Source organism: Oryctolagus cuniculus, unplaced genomic scaffold (assembly GCF_964237555.1).
Source record: "Oryctolagus cuniculus unplaced genomic scaffold, mOryCun1.1 SCAFFOLD_69, whole genome shotgun sequence".
Lineage (NCBI taxonomy): Eukaryota > Metazoa > Chordata > Mammalia > Lagomorpha > Leporidae > Oryctolagus > Oryctolagus cuniculus.
Window position 1 is genome coordinate 95,123 of NW_027208355.1, and position 23,600 is coordinate 118,722.

The 23,600-nt window shown below is 40.9% G+C and overlaps 1 protein-coding gene across 15 annotated transcripts in view; it reads right to left on the reverse strand.

The window, feature by feature from the left end:
* The window catches only part of LOC100340453 (zinc finger protein 271), a 90,794-nt gene that overhangs the window by 10,476 nt on the left and 56,718 nt on the right, over positions 1-23,600 (reverse strand). For 5 of the 15 annotated variants that reach the window (XM_051838366.2, XM_051838372.2, XM_070067832.1 and 2 more), the window contains 3 exons: positions 21,649-21,693; positions 16,293-16,349; positions 231-357 (listed from right to left, as the gene is read on the reverse strand). In XM_051838366.2, the coding sequence (XP_051694326.2) occupies positions 231-357; positions 16,293-16,307 (142 nt within the window). In that variant the 5' untranslated portion in view covers positions 16,308-16,349; positions 21,649-21,693. Of the gene's footprint in view, positions 1-230; positions 358-7,594; positions 7,653-16,292; positions 17,118-18,658; positions 18,716-21,648; positions 21,694-23,600 lie in introns of all 15 variants that reach the window. The other 10 variants (XM_051838377.2, XM_070067834.1, XM_051838373.2 and 7 more) reach the window with 6 other exon arrangements.

Here is a 23,600-nt window from a genome sequence, read left to right on the forward strand (position 1 = left end):
TAAGACTTTGTCAAACCACTAATTTAGATGTTTTGAAGAAGGAAAAAATCTTGGTCAAGAATTCTGAAACAGAAGTTCTGATTTAAATTCTTTCCTAGATGGAAGATATGCAGATTCTTCATGGAATCAAATCCAGTACTCATCCAGCATTAAACTTTATTAAGTGCTCATTTAATAGTCAAATGGAAAGAAAACACTCCAGTTGGGCATGTTAGGGGACTTTCACTCACCCAAGGACAGCAGGCTGCTGTAGGTCTCCAGCATCACATCCTTGTACAGGATTCTCTGAGCATGGCTCAGGTCCTGCCACTCCTCCCAGGTGAAGTCCACAGCCAGGTCTTCAAATGACACCAACACCTGTAAGATCACATTTCTCCTCAACAGATCAGATCTACCACAAAGCTGAAAGAACTGGGGCACACTCTTCTGTGAGTCTTACGTCCCTCTTACATAAGATGCAGCTAACAGTGTAATCTATATGGCAACAGAAAGCAAAATCTGGGGGAGGGGGTGATTCTAAGACAGTGGAATAGGGAGGGAGTTTACTGTTCTATCTAGGGAAAGACAGTTTAAAAAGTGGAGTGGAGGGGCTGGCGCGGTGGCACACTAGGTTATCCTCCACCTGTGGCACTGGCATCCCATATGGGCACCGGGTTCTAGTCCCGGTTGCTCCTGTTCCAGTCCAGCTTTCTGCTGTGGCCCGGGAGGGCAGTGGAGGATAGCCCAAGTGCACCTGCATAGCCCTTGTATGCACCTGCATAGGAGACCAGGAAGAAGCACCTGGCTCCTGGCTACGGATTGGTGCAGCACAGGCCGTAGCAGCCATTTGGGGAGTGAACCAATGGAAGGAAGACCTTTCTCTCTGTCTCTCTCACTGTAACTCTACCTGTCAAATAAATAAATAAAAATCTTTAAAAAATAAAAAGTGGAGTGGAATCTCAGGGAAGAGTAAGGGAGAAAATTACAGTGGAAACTGTGAAAGTTAGAGGTTAGAGGGATGGTGTGGATGTGCAGCATAAACATGGACACAACACAGGACCCCCTGCAGCTGAGAGCCTCAGCACCAGCTTTAGAGAGTGAGGTGAGACCAGACTGCAATAACCCAAGCCACTGGTGATATAGCTGTAGGGGGAGTCTGGCATATGTCCATCTTAGAGCACTTGGGCCACAGTGTACCTACCAAGCTACAGGGGAAAATGGGGCTTGCTTCTCTCTCCCTCTCCACCTAACAACGGCATCTTTTAACTACCTGAAAGAGGGTGGGTGCCATTTTGGACACATGTCACAGCTGTACCAGCTTGTATCCATGCACCCAGCAACCAGGAGACAACTGAGCCTGGTTGGGAGAATTGGCAGGGGGCTGGGCAGCTACATAGGACTGTGAGGTCCCCTCTTTGAGGCTTAGGTTGCCTGGGTGAAAAACCTATAAGTGACTGGCTCTGGGAGTGTTTCTGTCTCTCTGCTGACAGGACAGACTGGCAGGGAAGAGTGGATCCTTGGTGCCCAGTGACTGTGGGAACCTTGTATGATGAGACTGTAGAAACACTATGGCTGTGTGGTACGGCGCAGGGTATGGCTGGGTCTCTGGGCAGTTGTGTGCAGCTCCACACACTCATGTCTCCCTAATTGACTGGGCAGTGTCATTGATGCAGGATCTGTGCTCACATTGAGGACTACATAAATCTTTTGTGTGATTCTTGTGGCAGCTCAGATGAATATTGTACACATTGAGGCTGGCACCCAGGTATTGGTTTCCTTAGAGGAGAGGTGAGCGTGAGATTACACCAATAGCTGATCAAATCCTCCCCTGCAAAGCTCATATTTATGAATAAAGGTGAAATAAAGAGCTCCCATAACAAACTTAAATTGAAAGAATTTATCACCATATATCCAGCCTTGCAAAAGATACTTAAGGATATGCTAAACACAGAAACACACAACATGGTCATCATTATGAAAGAATGTGAAGGCAGAAAATCTCCCAGTAAAAATACAAAGAAATCCAAAATAAACAGGAATATTTATCAAAAAATGGAAGGACCAACTCATTACTAATCAATAATCCCTTGAATGTAAATGGCCTCAACTCTCTAGTTAAAAGATACATACTGGCTGAATGAATTAACAAAGAAGACCCATCTATTTGCTGCCTACAAGAAACACATCTTACCAACAAAGATGCATGTAGATTGAAAGTGAAAGAATTGACAAAGATATTCCGTGCTAACAGAAACCAAAAAAAGAGCAGGCATTGCGATCCTAATATCAGACTAAATAGACTTTAACATAAAAACTGCTAAAAGAGATAAAGAAGGGAACTATGTAATGATTAAGGGATCAATTCGACTGGAAGATACAACTATAATAAATGTATATGCACCCAATTATAGAGTACCTGACTATTTGAAAGAAATGTTAATAGATCTAAAGGGAGACCTAGACTCCAATATAATAGTATTGGGGGACTACAATACTCAACTTTCAGCAATGGACAGATGAATCAGGCAAAAAATGAGCGAGAAAACAACAGTTAATTGATACTATAAACCAAAAGGACCTAATGGATATCTACAGAACTTTTCACCCCACAGTTGCAGATAAACATTCTTTTCACCAGTGAATGGAACTTACTCGATTATATCACATACTAGGCCTTAAAGCAAGGAGCAGTAAATTAAAAAAAAATGGAAATCAACAACTCAAGAATCTCAGGATAACAAACACATGCAGACTTAAAAACATGCTCCTGAATAAACAGTGGGTCAAGGAAGAATTCAAAGAGAAAACAAAAAATTTCTAGAAATGAATGAAGACAATCGTACAATATATAAAAACTTAAGGGATACAGTGAAAGCAGTATTTAGAGGGAATTTATAACAACTGGTGCCTACATCAAGAAATTGTAAAGACAGCAAATAAATGAGTTAACAATGAATTTCAAGGACATAGAAAAGCAACAGCAAACTAAACCTAAAACTAGGAGAAAAGAAATAATTAGAGAAAAAGTAACAAATTTGAAACAAAAAAGACCTGTGAAATGCAGAGTTGTTTTTTTGAAAAAATAAATAAAATAAATACACCATTGGACCAACTAACCAAATAGGAAGAAGACCTAAATCGATAAAATTAGAGATGAAAATGGAAATATAACAACAGATACCACACAAATAAGAAGAATCACCAGGAATTACTACAAAGAACTGTATGCCAACAATTCAGGAAACCTGGAAGAAAGGATAGATTTCTGGACATACAACCTACCTAAATTGAGCCATGAAGACATACAGAACCTAAACAGACAAATAATCAAGACAGAGATTGAATTTCCCAACAAAGAAAAGGGCAGGAATGGATGCTTTACTGATGAATTCTACCAGACATTTAAAGAACTAACTCCAATTCTTCTCAAGCTATTCAAAACAAGTGAAAGAGAGGGATCCTGCCAAACTCCTTCTATGAAGCCAGCATCATCTTCATTTCTAAACCTGTAAAAGATAGAACAGAAAAAGAGAATAACCAATATCCCAGATGAACATAGGTGCAAAAATCCTCAACAAAATACTAGCCAATCAATTCCAAAAGCACATCAGAATGATCATTCACCCAGACCCAGTAGGATTTATCCCTGGTATGCAAAGATGTTTCAACGTTTGTAAATCAATCAATGTGATATATCACATTAGCAAACTATAGAACAAAAACCATATGATTATCTCAATAAATGCAAAGAAAGCCTTTCATAAAATACAACATCCTTTCATGATAAAAACCTTAAACAAATTGGGTATAGAAGGAACATTCCATAACACCAATAAGGCAATTTATGAGAAACCCATGGCCAGCAACCTACTGAATGGGGAAAAGTTGGAAGCATTCCCACTAAAATCTGCAACCAGACAACAGGGCCTACTCTCACCATTGCTATTTAATATAATACTGGAAGTTCTAGCTAGAGTCATTAGGCAAGAAAAATAAATCAAAGGGAGACAAACTGGAAAGGAGGAAGTGAAACTATCTGAATTTGTAGATGACATGATTGTATATATAGGGGATTTAAAGGACTCCACTAAGAGAATACTGGAACTCACAAAAGAGTTTGGTTAAGTGGCAAAATATAAAATCAACACACAAGAATCAATAGCCTTTGAATTTAAAGACAATGAGAAAGAACTTCTAAGATCAATGCCATTTACAATAACTACAAAAAATTAAATACCTTGGAATAAACTTAATCAAAGACATCAAAGACTTCTACAATGAAAATTACAAAACATTAAAGAAAGAAATAAAAGAAGCCAGTGCCGCAGCTCAATAGGCTAATCCTCCGCCTGTGGCGCTGGCACCCCAGGTTCTAGTCCAGGTTGGGGCACCGGTTCTCTCCCGGTTGCTCCTCTTCCAGTCCAGCTCTCTGCTGTGGCCCGGGAGTGCAGTGGAGGATGCCCCAGGTCCTTGGGCCCTGCACTTGCATGGGAGACCAGGAGGAAGCACCTGGCTCCTGGCTTTGGATCAGTGCAATGCGCTGGCCAAAGCGCACCAGCCGCAGCAGCCATTGAGGGGTGAACCAATGAAAAAAGGAAGACTTTTCTCTCTGTCTCTCTCTCTCTTCTCACTGTCCATTCTGTCAAAAAAATAAAGAAAAAAAGAAAGAAAAGAAAGAAAAGAAGACACAAAAAATAGAAAAATCTTTTACGTTCATGGATTCAAAGAATTAAGAGCATCAAAATGTCCATACTACTGAAAGAAATTTACAGATTCAAAGTGATATCAATCAAAATACTAAGGACATTCTTCTCAGATATAGAAAAAAATACTAAATATGAAAACTCAGGAGACCCCAAATAACTAAAGGAATATTATTATACAACAAAAACAAAGCCATGGGTATCAAATACCAGATTTCATGAAATACTTTAGGGCAGTTTTAATCAGAACAGCAAAAAAGCAGATGTGTAGGCCATTGGGACAATACAGAAATTCCAGAAATTAATCCATGCATCTACAACCAACTTATCTTTGACAAAGGAGCTAAAATCAATCCCTGGAGCAAGGAAAGTCTCTTCAACAAATGGTTCTGGGTAAACTAGGTCTCCAAATGCACAAGTATGAAATAAGACCCCTACCCTACACCTTTCACTAAAAACAACTAAAAATGGATCAATGACCTAAATCTACAACCCAATACCATCATATTATTAGAGAACGTGGGGAAATACTGCAAGACATTGGCATATGCAAAGAATTCTTGGAAAATACATCAGAACCACAGGCAATCAAAGCAAAAATGGACAAATTATATCAAATTGAGAAGCTTCTGCACTGCAAAATAAACACTCAGCAAAATAAAGAGACAACTTACACATGGGGGAAAATATTTGCAAACTATGCAACAAAGGACTAATATCCAGAATCTATAAAGAGCTCAAGAAACTCAACAACAAAACAACCTATTTAAGAAATGGGCAAAGGACTTGAAAAACCATTATCAAAACAGGAAATCCAAGTGGGCAACAGACACATGGAAAAAAATGCTCAGCATCAGTAGCCATCAGGGAAATGCAAATCCAGACCACAATGAGGTTTCACCTCACCCTAGTTAGAATGGCTTTCTTACAGAAATCAATAAACAACAAATGCTGTTGAGGATGTGGGGAAAAATGGTTCCCTAACCCACTGTTGGTGAGAATATAAACAAATGCAAGATAGTATGGAGATACCACAGAAATCTGAATATAGACCTACCATATGACATCCCACTTCTGAGGACCTACCCAAGGGAAATGAAATCAGCATATGAAAGTTATCTGCATCCTCATGTTTATTGTAGCTCAATTCACAATAGTTAAGATATGGAATCAGTGCTGAGGTCCATCAGCTGAAGACTGCATAGATAAAGAAATTATGGTATATATACACTATGGAATATTATGCTGTGGTAAAAAATAATGAAATTCTGTCATTTTCAACAAAATAGATGCAACTGGAAAACACTATACTTAGTGAAATAAGCCAGTCCCAAAATACTACATGTTTTCCATGATCTGAGGTAACTAATAGAGTATCTAAAATGTAATGTATTGGTGTAAAATGGACATTTTGAGATTTGATTATTGTTTATAGCCCTTGTCTCTTCCATTAAGGAACAGCATTGAACTCTTTGTTGAACTCTTTTACTTAGTGTCGGGTTCACTTTATGATCATTAAATAAACTGAAAATACATCTTTATATAAATCAAGATTGGGAATGGGAGAGGGAGGAAGAAGGGGTTGGCAAGTGGGCAGGTTGGAGGGTAGGGTGGGGAGTATCTCTATGTTCCTAAATCTGTATATAAAATACATGAAACTTATGTAACTTAAATTTAAAAAAATTGAAAATATTTCATGAGCCAACAGAAAAGTATTAAGAAACAAGACCAAATCAGACAAGACAAACAGAAAATAAGTAGCAAATGGCAGACATAATTTCAATCATATCAGAAAGTAGTTTAAATGTAAATGAACTAATAATTAAGGCAAAGGTTGTCATATTTTGTAAAAGAACAAGATGGTTTAGTATGCTATCTACAAGTTTCACTCTTGAGCTAGAAAGACAAAAAAGTGAAAGGATGGAAACAGATATACTATGCAGACCTAGATATACAGCCTAGTGGTTAAGATACCTGCATCATGTATGAAATATCTCAGTTTGCTATATACCTTTGCACCTAACACTGTTCTGCTACTACAGACCCTGGGAGGCATCAGTGATGGCTCTTGTAATTGATTTTCTGTCTGCTGACTTAAGTCCAGCACATTCTTGGCTACTGTAGTATTTGGAAAGTCAACCAGTAAATGGGATCTCTCCATCACTGTCTCTCTCTGCCTCTCTCTCTCTTCCAAATAAATAAATAAACAAGCAATTTAAAAGGCATGTACTATCTAAACACTGACCATGAAAAACAAATGGATATATTATTTAGCAGATAACAAAATAATCTTCAATAAAAATGTATAATCAGAGATATAGATTTTTTATAATAAACAGATCATAGATCAGTGTGATGTACCAATTATAAATGTTAATGTTTCTAAAAACAAAGCCTCAGAAACATATAATTGGGCCAGTGCCGCGGCTCAATAGGCTAATCCTCCGCCTGCAGCGCTGGCACCCTGGGTTCTAGTCCAGGTTGGGCAGCCGGTTCTGTCCTGGTTGCTCCTCTTCCAGTCCAGCTCTCTGCTGTGGCCCGGGAGTGCAGTGGAGGATGGCCCAAATGCTTGGGCCCTGCACCTGCATGGGAGATCAGGAGGAAGCACCTGGCTCCTGGTTTCAGATCAGCGCAGCATGCCGGCCCTAGTGGCCACATGGGGGGGTGAACCAACGGAAAAAGAAGACCTTTTTCTTTGTCTCTCTAACTCTGCCTGTCAAAATAAATAAATAAATAAACAGACATACAATCAACAGAATTAAAGAAAACATTTTTTTAAAATTTATAAATATGCTGGATAACTAACACTCCTCTTTTAGTCATCAAAAAAAAAATGTAAAAAATAAATATACTCATGAATGAATGAGAGTATGTTGACCTAACATATTTATGGACCAATCTGGAACACTCACCAAGACAAGAGAGATGCTGAGACATAAGACTTAAGACCAAAATCTTAGAGTGTTCTCCCTAAACCCAGGGAATAAATTAGAAATAAATCAGAAAATAAAATTCAGAAAGGTACTCAGTAATTAAAAATAAAGTAATGGGGCCAGCCCTGTGGCACAGTAGCTTAATGCTCTGCCTGCAGTACCAGCATCTCATATGGGCACCAGTTCTAGTCTCAGCTGCTCCTCTTCCGATCCAGCTCTCTACTATGGCCTGGGAAAGCCATAGATGATGGCCCAAGTGCTTAGGCCCCTGCACCTGCGTGGGAGACCCAAAATAAGCTCCTGGCTCCTGGCTTTGGATCAGCGCAGCTCTAGCCATTGTGGAGAAAGGTCTTCCAACCACTGGTTCACTCCCCAAATAGCCTTTCTCTCTTTCTCTCCCTCTCACTGTAACTCTACCTCTCAAATTTTATTCTTATATTCTTTATTTTATTCTCATATTTCGTGATTATTTAAAGCTATAGCTAAGAATTTGAAGTGTTAAGAATAAATAGGAGAGAAATGATAACATTGGGTTGAAATTAACTTATTTGAAATAACCTTTATATTGCATGGGCAACAAAAGGAAAAAAAGAGGAACTATAAAAAACTAAAACTTTCAAGGGGCTGGCACTGTGGCGTAATGGGTAAAGCCGCTGCCTTCAGTGTTGGCAACCCATATGGGCACCAGTTCAAGTTCAAGTCCCGGCTGCTCCACTTCCCATCCAGCTCTTTGCTATGGCCTGGGAAAGCAGAACAAGATGGCCCAAGTCCTTGGGTCCCTGCACCCATGTGGGAGACCCAGAAGAAACTCCTGGCTCCTGGCTTAGGATTGGCACAGTTCCAGCCATTGCGGCCAATTGGGGAGTGAAGCAGCTGATGGAAGACACCTCTCCCTCCCTCCCTCCCTCCCTCCCTCCCCCTCCTTCTCCCTCTCTCTGTCTCCCTCTCCCTCTCTCTCTCCCCTCCATCTCCTTCTCTGTGTAACTCTTTTAAGTAAATAAATCTTTAAAAGGGGGGGGGGGGGGCGCGGCGCTGTGACACAATGGGTTAACACTCTGGCCTGAAGTGCTGGCATCCCATATGGGCACCAGTTCTAGTCCCAGCTGCTCCACTTCCGATCCAGCTCTCTGCTATGGCCTGGGAAAGCAGTACAAGATGGCCCAAGTCCTTGGGCCCCTGCACCCGCATGAGAGACCCAGAAGAAACTCCTGGCTTCGGATCAGCACAGCTCCGGCCATTGCGGTCAACTGGAGAGTGAACCATGGGATGGAAGACCTCTCTCGCTTGCTTTCTCTCTCTCTGCCTTTCCTCTCTCTGTGTAACTCTTTCAAATAAATAAATAAATCTTTAAAAAAAAAAAAAAAAACCTAAAACTTTGTATATCAAAAGACATTCTCAACAGAGTGAAAAAGGCAACGCATTTCGTGGAAGAAAATATTTGCAAATCATTCAACATTAAATTAACATTGACAATATATAGCATATGAGAAAACAGAGATATTTTGCAAAATACCAGCAGATTTCAAAATGTAAAAGTTGCAAAAACAAAGACAACTTAAGAAACTGATAAATGTACTGTCAGAGCTGAGGTGATATGCTAGAAGAGGAAAATGGCATTAGGAAAAAACCCCAAGAAATCTGAACAAAGTATGGAGTTTAGTTAATAGTAATCTGGCATGTACACTGTGGATACACATTTATATGCCATGTGTAGATAAATACTAAAATGTTAATTACAGCATCTATTTTCTCTGTAACTGACATTGATTTATAAGCATTTGTAATCAAAAGTAGAGTCCTAAGACACAAAAGTAAAACTGAAATGAAATGACAAAAAGCCCTAATAAGCCTCCTGCCATTATTCATTCCAAATTTGGTTGGGGGAAAGTTGTTGGCAGGAAATTAGGGACATATTTAAGCACTCAACACACTGTCTTCTAATAAAATATACTTATTTTAAAATTTTTATTTATTTGAAAGGCAGAGTAACAGAGACTGAGTAAGAGAGAACTTCCATCCACTGGATCACTCCCCCAAATGCCTTTAATAAGTTGGCATGGGCCAGACCAAATCCTGAAGCCCAGAACATCTTGTCTTCCCACATGGGTGTCAGGGATCCAACTAATTGACCCATTACTGTCGGTCTCCCAGGGAGGAAGCTGGATCAGAAGCACTATGGGACTCCAATATAGGAAGCACGTATTCCAAGAGGTGGCTTAATCTGCTGTAGCACAACAACTGCCCCCAGAAAACACCCTTTGTGTGAGACTTGGAGCCAACCATCAAATGAGAGTTTCAATATTCAGATTTTAAATTGCTCTGTTCCAACTCTAGAGTATACTTCCTATGTCATGGGCATCATCCTTTTTGACTGATATTCTTGTTTATAAAAAATATTTGTTTGAAAGGCAGAATGACAGATTAACACTACATTTCAGAATATGAGAATACTGTGACTATGTGGTAAATATGAAAATTCTACAACTCAAACCAATAAAAGCCGAGTTAAAAATCAGCAACGATTTAAAGACATTTCTAAGGATGTGACATTGCAGCACAGTGAATTAAGTTTGGCTTGCCATGCCAGTTTTCCAGCAATCCCATATTGCGGTGACATTTCAAGTGCTAGCCACAGTTCTTCTGATCCAGCTTCCTGCTAATACACCTAGAAAGGCAACAGAAGATAGACCACATACTTGGGCCTCTGCCACCCATGCGGGAGACCAGAATGAAGTTCCTGGCTCCTGATTTGAGCCTGCTTCAGATCTTGCTTTAGTAGCTATCTGGGGAGTGAAGCAGCAGATGGAAGATCAGTATCTGTCTTTTTCTGTATCTGTCTCTCATCTCTGTGTATGTGTGTGTGTGTGTGTGTGTGTGTTGCTCTAACTTTCAAATATATAAGGAAATCTAAAAAAAAGACATTTCTGGGGCTAGCTTTGTGGTGTAGCAAGTGAGGCAGCACCCTATATGAAAGCCAGTTTTAATCTCAGCTGCACCATTTCTAATCCTGGCCCCTGCTAATGTCTGAGAAAGCAGCAGATGATGGTCTGAGTATTTGGGCCCCTTTCACTAAAACGGGAGACCCAGATAGAATGCCGGGTTCCTGGCTTAGATCTGGCCCTGCCTGAGTCATTACAGTCATCTGGGGAGATAATCAGGAGATAGAAGACCTCTCCTTTTCTTTCTGTCTCTCCCTCTGACTCTGTAACTCTGCCTTTAAATGAATAAAATAAAGCTCTAAACATACATTTCTATGAAAAAGGATGTATAAGTAGCTGATTAGCACATGAAAAGATCCTCAACATTATTTAATGTTTAGGTAAATGCAAGTGACAACCACAATAAAATGCCACTTTACATCCACTGCAATGTCCTTTATCAAAATAAGTACTGGGGGGCCAGTGCTTTGGCACAGAGGGTTAAGGCCCCAGTCTGCAGCACTGGCATCACATTTGGCCCTCAGTTCTAGCCCCAGCTGCTCCACTTCCAATCCAGCTCTCTGCTGTGGCCTGTGGAGGATGGCCCAAGTCCTTGGGCCCCTGCACCTGCATTGGAGACCTGGAGGAAGCTCCTGGCTCCTTCCTTTGGATCAGCTCAGCTCTGGCCATTGCAGTCATTTGGGGAGTGAACCAGAGGATGGAAGACCTCTTTCTCTCTCTGGTTCTACCTCTCTCTGTAACTCATTCAAATAAATAAAATAAATCTTTTAAAAAAATAAGCAGTAGTAAGGCTGGAAAAACTAAAAATCTAATGCATTGCTGGTGTGAATGTAAAATACTAGAACCAATATGGAAAACAATACTGAAGGGCTGCATGTGGTGATGGCTTTTTCAGTAGCAGAACTGAGAGGCAGTGCAGAGAGTAACACACCAATAATAAAGAACACCCAAACATCTTGGTCTCTCAACATCTTCTTCTTCTTTTTTATTTGATAATATCTATATATTTGAAAGGCAGAGTTGCACAGAGAGAGAGAGAAAGATTTTCTATCCACTGGCCCACTCCCCAAATGACTGCATTAGCCAGGGCTGGCCCAGGCCAAAGCCAGGAGCCAAGCGCTTCTTCCATGTCTCCGATGTAGGCACAGGGGCCCATGGACCTGGGCCATCCTCTGCTGCTTTCCCAAGTGCATTAGCAAGGAACTGGATTATAAGTGGAGCAACCAGGACTCGAACCAACCCGATATGGGATGCCGGCATTGCAGGCGGTGGCTTAATCCATTACAGCACAATGGGAGCCCCTCTCCACCTTCTTTTAAAGTCACTGGTAATCAATCAGTTCCGAGTGATCTGTCCTGATGACCTCATCTAATTCTATTCACCTCACCTCCCAAAAGCTTTATCTCTATGCACCAGAGTCAGAGAAAATTTCCTTTCTCTTAATAACTCAATTTGGGAATTATCCCCCCAAAATCTTCAAATTGTAGCAGCATACAATGAAGTAATGTCAAGCTCAAAATAAAAGATTTTGACAAACACTACAACATGGATGAACCTTAAAGACATAATGTTCCATGAAATACACCATTAACAGGAGGACAAATATTGTGTGATTCTACTTATAAGAATTTGATAGAGAAGATAATTTCATAAAGACTGTCAGGGTCTGTGTTGGGGGAAATAGGGACTTACTATTTGGTGCACACAAAGTTCCACCTGAGAGAGATTAAGAATTCCCCAGATGATGAGGCCGGAGCCACAGCTCACTTGGTTAATCCTCTGCCTGTGGCACCGGCATCCCATATGGGTGCCGGGTTCTAGTCCTGGCTGCCCCTCTTCCAGTCCAGCTCTCTGCTGTGGCCCGGGAGGGCAGTGGAGGATGGCCCAAGTGCTTGGGCCCCTGCACCCACATGGGAGACCAGGAAGAAGCACCTGGCTCCTGCCTTCGGATCAGCACAGCGCGCCAGCCGTGGTGGCTATTTTGGGGGTGAACCAATGGAAGGAAGACCTTTCTCTCTGTCTCTCTCACTGTCTATAACTCTACTTGTCAAATTAAAAAAAAAAAATTCTCCAGATGGATGCTCTGATGGGTCCAAAGGAATCTGAGTATGCTTAACCCCACCTAGATGTACACTGAAAATGTCAAATGTTTGTTCATGGATTTTATCAGAATGAGATGCTTTTTTAAAAAAACCGACAGTAGTCAGAGGCTCATTACAGTCACTGCTGTGATTGATGCATACATACATCTAGTTTTCAGTATTCACTTGAAGTGGCTACATGAAATAAGAGAATAAAATGAAAGTAGCTTGAAAATGTGGCAAGTTGTTTTTGGGCTAGAAACATAACTGCATTAGTGCAAACTACAGATAGAATCATGTACATGTATGTAAGCAAAAGGTACAATTATTTTTAAAATTATTTACTTACTTTTATTTGATAGGCACACACAGAGAGACAGGGACAGAAAAAATATCTACCAGTTTGTTCACTCCCTAAACGCCCACAACAGCCAGGACCATTGAAGCCAAGTGCTGAAGCCAGGTGCCTGGGATTCAACATGGGTCCCTATGTGGAAGTCAGAGATCCCAGTATTTGAACCACCACCTGCTACCTCCTAGAGTCTGTATTAGCAGGAAGCTGGAACTAGAAGCAGAGTTAAGGATTCAAACTCACAGAATCAAATATAGGATTTGGGTGAAGCCAGAGGCATATTTTTAGAAATCATCATTTGGGGTCAGCAATTGTGCCTCATTGGGTAGATCTGTCACGCCGGCATCCAATATGAGCACCAGTTCAAGTCTCAGCTGCTCTGCTTCTGAGTCACCTCACTGCTAATGTGCCTGGGAAAGCAGCAGAAGATGGTCTGTCCTTGGGGCCCTGCCACCCATGTGGGAGGCCTGGATAGAGTTCCAAGTCCATGGCTTCAGCCTGGCTCAGCCCTGGCTGTTTGGTCATTTGAGGAGTAGACACAGATAGATATCTCTCTGTCTCCTCTCTCTCTGTGACTCTGTCTTTCAAACAAATAAATAAATCTCTAAAAAAGTTCCATTTAATTAGTTTCATTTTATTTGAAGGGAAGAGAAATAAGGAGAAACAGAGAAGGAAAAAAAAATAAACATAATCCATCTGTCAGTTCACTTCCTAAATGTCCACTTTAGTTAAAGCTGGGCCAGACCACAACCAGAAGTGTGGAACTCTATTGGGTTTCCCATGTGAGCTACAGGGACTGACTAATTATCATCTGCCACCTCCCAGGATGCACATTTGCAGGGAAACTGATTAGAAACAAAGTATCAGGACTGAACCAGGCACAATATGAGATGTGGGCATCCCAAGTGGCAACTTCAGCTTTTTGCCAAAGGCCCACCCAAAAGAGCCACTATCCTAAATGCTCAACAGGTAAAAATTATGTTTCTTCTCTCCTTTAATGCATCTTTCTCTAGACATTGGTTAACAAGCGCCCACATCCCTAACTCCTGAATGCTTTCTTCCACTGATAGCTGAGCCTGTTACATCTTAAGATGGACCAAAACTCATCACTGAGAAAATACACTCTTCCAGAGCGACACTTCTCATAAAAAATAATTCTGTTTTTAATGAATGGCAGATCCTCCTCCTTTAATCCAGTGCATGTAGGCGTAAGAATAAAGGTTAAAGAACAAAAGAAAAACCAGGGATGGTATTGTCGTGTAGTGGGTAAAGCCTCTGCCTGCAATGCTGGCATCATATATGGGTACCAGTTCAAGTCCCAGCTGATCCCCACCTGATCCAGCTCTCTGCAAATGTGCCTGGGAAAACAACAGAAGATGCTCCAAGTACTTGGGCCCCTGCACTCATGTAGGAGACCCAGAGGAATCTCTGGGCTCCTGGCTTTGGTCTGGTTCAGCTCTGACCACTGTGGCAATTTAGGGAGTGAACAAGCAGATGGAAGATTCATATTCCCATTCTTATTCTCATTCATTCATATTCTCTCTCTCTCTTTCTCTCTCTCTCTCTCTCCTCCTCCTCCTCTCTCTCTCTCCCCATCTCTGTCTTTGAAATAAATATTAAAAAAATAAAAAGAAATGGAAGAAACAAGATTTCCCACCAGATGAAATTAGACATGAAAGTGGAGGAGTCCAGGAAAATTTCCACGTTGGTGATCTGGGTCAAGGCTAGCTGACAGAAATCTCTTATACAAGTATAGGGAAGAATGAATAACGTGGCCTTCATTTTAGACTCTTTGAGCTTGAGATGCCATTTGGATGGCTACAAAATGTATCCATAAGGGAGTACACCCTTGGTTACAGCCTAGGGTCAAAGCCCTAGCTGGAGGAAAACAGGAATGTCAGACCACAGAGCGTCAAATCTGCCAAAGAGAATTGCAGGGTAGGATGAACACTGGAGTGCATGGGATACTTGGAGTGGTAATCTTAAGGAGAATAAAATAGAAAACCCAAGTAGAATGCAAGAAACCATCAGTGAAGTCATGACAGAAACAAAGAATTTTCAGAAGAAGACCATGTACAATAGTTTCAAATATGGCAGAGAAAAGAAGTTTAAAAGGGAGAGTCTTTTAGCTTTATGTTTATTATGTCAGTTAAGGTAGCCTAAGCCTATTTCAGAGAGCCTGGGTTTCATTCCCCACTCTGGCTCCTGATTCCAGCTTGTTGGTAATGCAGATCTTGGGAAGAAGTGTGTGACACAAATAATTAGTCTTCTGCCACCCATGTGGAAGGCCAGGACTGTGGTGGAATGAGAAGGCCATGCCAAGGTGGCCACTGGCAAGCAAGCGTCAGTTACTCAGGAATGGCTTTGGAAACTGCCTGTCAACAGGCTGTGATTGGATGGCTTTGGAAACTGCCTGTCAACAGGCTGTGATTGGATGGCTTTGGAAACTGCCTGGCAACAGGCTGTGATTGGTTGGGGCATAGACCGCCCCTTGACCAGATTGGCTGGTCTTGGCTATATAAGATGTTGTACCAACTGAAATAAACGAGTCTGTGGGCTGCTCGCCTCAAGCCTGCTTTCACCCGACTCCTGGGGTCTGTGTGATGACTCCGCACCTCTTGCCCCCACCACGCTGCTCCTCTCAGAAACGAACCCACTGCAACATTGTTGAGAAATCAACAGCAACACAGGACTACATTCCTGGCTTGTGGATTCAACTATGGCCCACCTCTGGCTGCTATAGCTATTTGAGGAGAGGAATCAGTGGATGAGAGCTCTGTCTCTTTATTTGTCTTAAACTACCTCTGAGTGTGTTTGTGCATCTTTAACTCACATATAGTTGTTTTTTTTTTTTAATGTGGCAAAAATTCCATATAAGGCAAGGACTAAAGAACTGTTTTTGGTTTTTACTATATGTTATTTGTAATTATTCAAAATCCAATCAATACTATTTTAAATAGGATAAAGTCCAAATGAAGAATGTGATTACTTATCTGAAGACATAAATTTGAAAAGTCTGCCAGTCCAACCTGGCTGAGAGAAATGTTGGAAAGTTGTTTAGAAACCTGCAAACCCCTGGTCAAATCCATGAATCCAGTACATCCTCTCCAAAACTACTGAGGACCACACTCAATTTTAGTAATTCCAAAAGAACCCTAATCAGCTGATTATGTTTTTAGCATTACGTGACTCCTATCACTGCTAAATGCTGAATGCTTATTTCCAGGTTGGTACTAAACCACTGTCCACTACATTATCTATATGACCAATAAATACCAAGTAGAAAAATAAACAAAACAGCTTACTGAAGATGAATTCATTTTCTTTGTCTTGGAAGCACGTAGAGATCTCTAGAATTATACCTGGAAGAGAAGGTGAATGGAGGGAGTTATGAAAGAACTGGTCTGGCTTGCTCCTGGATTTTACTGCACAAAGCATGACCATGGTAGAAGTGAATACAGAATCACAGACACACTAGATAGAAAAACAAACAGTCAGCCTCCTTTTACAGCAATAGTGCTTAGCACATGAGAAGGGTCAGGAAAGAGCATCCACATTTCTATTAATTGGTAAAGATTAAACACAACTTATCATTAAGTTAATGATAATATTTATGTTACTTATTTTGTAAAAAAAAATCACTGCAAAGAAATAATTTATAAGTTTAAGGATGACTGTTCATGTGAATCATATCATACCAAAGAAAGATCATGCTTCTGCACTACAGAAAAATACTTCAGTGGTATTAAGTATTTTCTTGTTAATACAGATATGCCACACAGGATTCCATTTAGTGTTTTCAATAGAACATCTCCAGATTTTGCATATCTAAAATTCTGGAGAAATTATGCATCATGCAACCTGAATTTCTTTGCCCACAACTGTACAGGAAAAATGGATAGAATATACTTTAATGAAGTACACCTTTCCAGAAATTATTCCAAATGACATACCTCCCCAAATTAAAGCCTTCATATAACCCTTTCCCACCATGACTCTTACCTTTGACCTTTCACATGCTTTAGCCCTTGGGACATTAGTATATATGACACCAATATTATTTGAAAAGCATTTGTCTAGTTGAGTTTGTCTTATCGGACAGTCATCTTGTGAAGAAACCTGGTACTTGTCTGTGGGAGACAAAGGGTCTAAAACAAGAGCCAAAGCAAATAACCAGAGATGGCAGGGAAGGATGTTGTAATGTGGCAAGTTAATCTGCTGCTTGGAACACACTATATCCCATACCAGAGCACCTGGTTTTTGTCTAAGCTATTTCATACTCCCACACTTTCTGTAAATGTGCCTTGGATGAAGAGGGTGATGAACACACACTTGGGTTCCTGCCACCCACATGGATGACCCACATGGAGTTCCTGCTTCCTAGCTTCAGCCTGGCCTAACCTTGGATCTTACAGGCATTTCAAGAGTGCACCAGCAGGTGGCAGACTCTCTCTCTCTCTCCCCCCTCACACACACACACACACACACACACACACACCCCTGCCTCTTGCTCTACCTTTCATACAAATAAATGAACTGTCAATAGCACCAGACAGAGTAAAATAATCCTATGTGCACTAGCATCAATCATGTTACCAGATGCCAAGACCCTTATCTGGGATATCAGGCAACACCAGCATAGAAGTGTTTCAGCTGAGTCCACTCCAAAATGCAGATTCAGAATTAGAAATAAAATAGTTGTATCTTAAACCTACACATTTATTGTGGATTTTTCATACATCAAATGCTGATATACATTGATGAGTGAACAAAAATGAATTTAATTCCATCCAAAATAGAGCCAAGAGAACATCACAGTCACAGTTTTCATAAGCATGATATATGCCCGCCAGGAAGAAAGGTGTCAGAAAGGTGTTGCCACACAAAACAACATTGCCTGAATGAAGTTCCTAAGACTATGTCTTAAATTTTCAACATATATTTTCGAACTGTATTGTGTTTTATTTGTATTTATCAAACTAATTACCAGTAAAAGTGTCATTCAAATTTTAAATAATTTAAAATAGACTCATATTCATCTACAGCATTTATGATTGTCAAGAATGGTTAAATGGTATCAAGTGAGGAAAACTTCCACCAGAAGCGTATTGGATTTGCACAAAACACTAAAAAGTGGGTTTTTTTCCCCCCATACTATTTGTTGATCTCTTTATTTAGTGTAGGGTTAATCTTACGGGTATAAAGTAAACTGAAAATAGATTTTTGTGAAACTTAAGAGTGGGGTAAGAAGAGGGAAGAGGAAGAAGGGTGGGGACATGGGCAGAAGAGAGGGTAAGCTGAGAAGTATCACTATGTTCCTGAATCTATATGTAAGGAATTTGTATACCTTAAATAAAATTTTAAAGAAATAAATTATAAAGAAAAAAGGCTAGTCCTGTCCAAGGCAAAGTCTTCTGAAATCATGTTTCCAATACAATGACTTCACTTCCTAAAAATGTATCTCAAAAGTAAAGATGAGCTTTGAAATACCTATGGTAAAATGGAGAATACTACTCCAAAAGACAGGGTGCCTGACATCTACTCATCATTTGACACCTGTCAACAGATTAATCTTCTATAATACACTTTGTGTCATCTTTCTTATCTGGCATAAAGGTCCTGGCAGTACTCCTGGTGCTACCAGGAAGAAGCATCAGGAAAGAGGGATTACCTGCATAGCTCCAGATGTGAAATATGTTTACAGACCAATGTTCCAAGAGCTCCAATTCTGGAAACAATGGAGGTGGCATAAAGTAATGAGAGCGTGTTTGGGAGCAATGTAGGAAGATTTTCACATATGATAAGTTGTTCTTCCACTGCAGACCATACCTTCAAAAATATTAAAATTCCCTAAACCCTTGTCTATCTTTCTCAACCCAATCACATCTCCCTTCTCAAAATTCACATAAAATTGCCAACATTATCCAGTCTTTGGCAATGTATGGATGAGGTAAAGTAGTATCAGTCAAATCTGGATCACTCTGGGCAGTAGGTTCAATGATTGCTTGGGGAATGCAAAGCTAGGGTCTTCACCTTTCTGGTATTCCTTTACCTCTACTGTGACACACTGGAGAGAGCACTGGGCCATAGGCGTATTTTCACTCAGATGAATTAAAATTCATGAAGCCCAAATCTTCATTCAGAATAAACTGCTTTGTTAGAAAGGAAACAGGATCATCATCCAGTATCCTAATTTCACTCATGGAAGAATTTGTATAAATTTCTACAAACTCAAACAAGAATACTGGGCAGGCTATCCATAGGAATGGGCCAGAAAATTTACTTGCAGAGGAGATAATACAAAACCCCGTCAAAGCAAATGTATATAGTAAAAAATCTTGAACACACTTCAAATTTATTTTGCTGGGAATTTGGGAAATTTCACTGGTAATATAAATGTCCTTTCCCACCAGAAGAAAACATGTCATATAGTCAGTAACAGCAAAATCCAGTGACTGGATTCACACCAGATAGCTTCCTGCTCAAACAGTTTGCAGATATATCTTGTTGTACTGCAATCTTGGCCCAGCCACATTTCTGGAGCTTCTGGAATCAGCTGCTTCTACATACCTGAAAGAGCTCACTGGCCATCTGACAGAGCATCCACCTCTGAACAAAAATAATTTATGGAAGCACAGTCTATGCTTTCCTTTTCTTTGTCCCAGATCTGAGGGTCCAATGCCAGTGAGGCCTCCCCTACAGACTTAAGTCTTTGGCTCATACCTCAATGTCTCTGGTCCCAAGTGGAGAACACGTGTCTCATTCCCCATTGCTCCCTGTGGCTTGGAGTACTCTTCTATCTCACTGGAATCAAACTTCAAGGATACAGAACTCATTTAAAGCTCATGGGGAAGCATCAGGAGAGATCTGGAGCCTGGAATTTCTGGGAAGAGGAAGGCAGGAATGGGCAGAGTGGCCCATGCTCAGAAGCAATGTGAAAAGGTTCTTCCTCTGGTTCTGTACTTGTGGTGTCATGGGGAAGGGAGGCTACATTTCCTACAAGCTTCTCCATCCCACATTGGAAAACAAGAAGAATAATTTGCCTATTTCCTGGGTATTTGGCCCTGTTCTCTGGAGACTTAATATGATGTATGATAACTCATCTCCACACATATGCTAAGTACAATTTTGATGATGAGTTCTTGGCTTGACAAAGAAGCATTTGAAAGATATGTGCTAGGAATGGAGAAATTCAAAGGTGGAAAAGTGTTTGATAATTGTACTATTTTCATTTTTGTACTTACATTGCTGCCATAGAACACATATCTATTGTGTTACAGAAGCTTGCTGAAAGCATGAGGAAAGTAACAATGACTCTACTTTCCTTTAAGATACTTAAAAAAGAAGTTAATATTTCTAGTGTAACTCATTACTAAATCTTCAAAAAGAAGCTTTCCTTCATCTGCTAAAACAATTTGTGAGCCATCTGCTAAAACAATTTTGTGAGCCATGGATGATAGTCTACGATTAAGACTTAACTGAAAAGTGATCGCTGTTAAATATAAGAGTGGGAATAAGAGAGGGAAGAGATGTGCAATTCGGGACATGCTCAAGCTGACTTACCTCAAACGGTAGAGCTAGAAACATACCAGGGGATTCCAATTCAATCCCATCAAGGTGGCATGTACCAATGCCATCTCACTAGTCCCAGTGATCAATTTCTGTTCACAACTGATCATAATGATAGGACTAAGAGCCAAAGGGATCACATAAACAAGAATAGTGTCTGCAAATACTAGCTGATAGAATAAAAAAGGGAGAGAATGATCCAACATGGGAAGTGAGATACACAGCAGACCCATAGAATGGCAGATGTCCTAAACAGCACTCTGGCCTCAGAATCAGCCCTTAAGGCATGCGGATCCGGCTGAAATGCCCAGAGAGTATTTCAGGCATGGAAAGCCAAGACACTCTGGGGGGAAAAAAAAAAAAAAAAAAAAAAAAAAAAAAAAAAAAAAACCTAAATGAAAGATCTCCGTGAGTGAGATCCCAGTGGAAAGAATGGGTCATCAAAGAAGGAGGTACCTTTCTCTGAAGGGAGGAGAGAACTTCCACTTTGACCATGGCCTTGTCTAAATATGATCAGAGTCAGTGAACTCAGGGGGCTTCCATAGCCTTGGCAGCTCATGACAAGAGCCTAGGGTGATTACTGAGGCCAAAAACAAGAGTGTCAATTTGTTAAGTCAACAACAGGAGTCACTGTGCACTTACTCCTCATGTAGGTCTTTGTCCATAGTGTGCTGTACATTGAGATTTAATGCTATAACGAGTACTCTAACAGTATTTTTCACTTTGTTTCTGTGTGGGAGCAAACTGTTGAAATCTTTACTTAATGTATGCTAAACTGATCTTCTGTATATAAAGAGAATCGAAAATGAATCTTGATGTGAATGGAAGGGGAGAGGGAGTAGGAAAGGGGAGGGTTGCGGGTAGGAGGGACGTTATGGGGGAGAAGCCATTGTAATCCATAAGCTGTACTTTGGAAATTTATATTCATTAAATAAAAGTTAAAAAAAATTCTATTGAATATACTTGAGTAAAATAATAAGTTTTCAAGTGTGTGCATTTCAAACTCATTATACAAATGTAAAAGTCCCAATCACTGGTAATTATTTATTTAGAACTCCTGAAATCCATCATATCCAACAATGTTTCACTTACTGTTTTGAGAGTTGGATTTGGCTTTCTTCCTTCATTTGCTGGATTCTGCAACAATTTAGAAAAAGAGGTCAACACCAAGGTTTCAGGAAGCTCCCATAGCTATTACTAATTTCTCCAAATGGGTATGGTCAAGGTTGATGTGGGCTTAGTAGGGGTAGGAGGAGGGTATTGATTCTTATCCTACAGCTGAGTACTGGTTTTCTCAATGCCTAAGATATGATTTGCTCAGTCCATATACATGAGTCTTCTCTAATTCTCTGCAAATGTGCGAACCTCAGTTCCTTTTTAAAAATGTATTTGAGGGCCGGCGCCGCGGCTCACTAGGCTAATCCTCCGCCTAGCGGCGCCGGCACACCGGGTTCTAGTCCCGGTCGGGGCGCCGGATTCTGTCCCGGTTGCCCCTCTTCCAGGCCAGCCCTCTGCTGTGGCCAGGGAGTGCAGTGGAGGATGGCCCAGGTGCTTGGGCCCTGCACCCCATGGGAGACCAGGAAAAGCACCTGGCTCCTGGCTCCTGCCATCGGATCAGCGTGGTGCACCGGCCACAGCGCGCCAGCCGCGGCGGCCATTGGAGGGTGAACCAACGGCAAAAGGAAGACCTTTCTCTCTGTCTCTCTCTCTCATTGTCCACTCTGCCTGTCAAAAAAAAAAAAAAATGTATTTGAGGCCGGCGCCGCGGCTCAATAGGATAATCCTCCACCTTGTGGCACCAGCACACCGGGTTCTAGTCCCGATCAGGGTGCCGGATTCTGTCCCGGTTGCCCCTCTTCCAGGCCAGCTCTCTGCTGTGGCCAGGGAGTGCAGTGGAGGATGGCCCAAGTCCTTGGGCTCTGCACCCCATGGGAGACCAGGATAAGCACCTGGCTCCTGCCATCGGATCAGCGCTGTGCGCCGGCCGCAGTGCGCCTTCCGCGGCGGCCATTGGAGGGTGAACCAACAGCAAAAAGGAAGAGCTTTCTCTCTGTCTCTCTCTCTCACTGTCCACTCTGCCTGTCAAAAAAAAAAAAAAAATTGAAAGGCAGATTTACAAAAAAATAGAGAGAGTGCTTCCATCCACTGGTTCACTCCCCAAATGGCCACAATGGCCAGAACTGGGCCAGGTCAGAGCCAGGAACTTCATCTGAGTCTCCCACACAGGTGCAGGGGGCCTTTGTACTTTGGCCATCCTGTGCTGCTTTCCCAGGCACACTAGCAGGGAGCTGGATCAGAAGCAGAGCAGCCAGGACTCATAGCATCCATGGTTTAACCAGCTTCGCAACAATGCTAGCTGTGGAATCTCAGTTTTGAGCTTCCTAGTCTAGTAACCTTCACCTCAGATCACAGAAGCAATTACACAAAAAAGTCTCAAAGTCATACTTCTTAAAATAGAAAATGAACTTTTAGCTACAATGAAACTGGACTCATTTTTTGGAATGTATCTTTTCTATGTAAGACTGTCACAAGTACTAGGTTTGAATAAGAGTGATTTAAAATTTGCAAGGTCTATAGGATTAGAATTTATGATTTTTGTATTGCTTTATTTCTCATATTTCTGTTTATCTTTTAGAAAATATAAATATTGGATATCATATATATTGTTATTCTTTCTATTTATATTCTTTAACATTTCCCAATATTCCATCTTATGGATCACTGTATTGACTTTATTTGTATGTAATCATCATACTTTTCCATTCTATCCTGCATATGTGTATTGAGGCATTTGTGTGTATATGTGTATGCATATACATGCTAATCTTCACAGAGACTATTAAAAATGATACTGTGAGAAACAATAAATTTATTCAAAAGCCAAATCCTCATCAAGTGACCCACTGGGCCCCTTCCCACTCTATAAGTGTGTTTCCCTAAAACTCATATCTTAAAGAGCTAACCACCAATGTGACTCTATTTGGAGACAGAGCCTTGCTGCAGGTGATTAACACCAAATGATGTAAGCATGAATCCCTTATAAG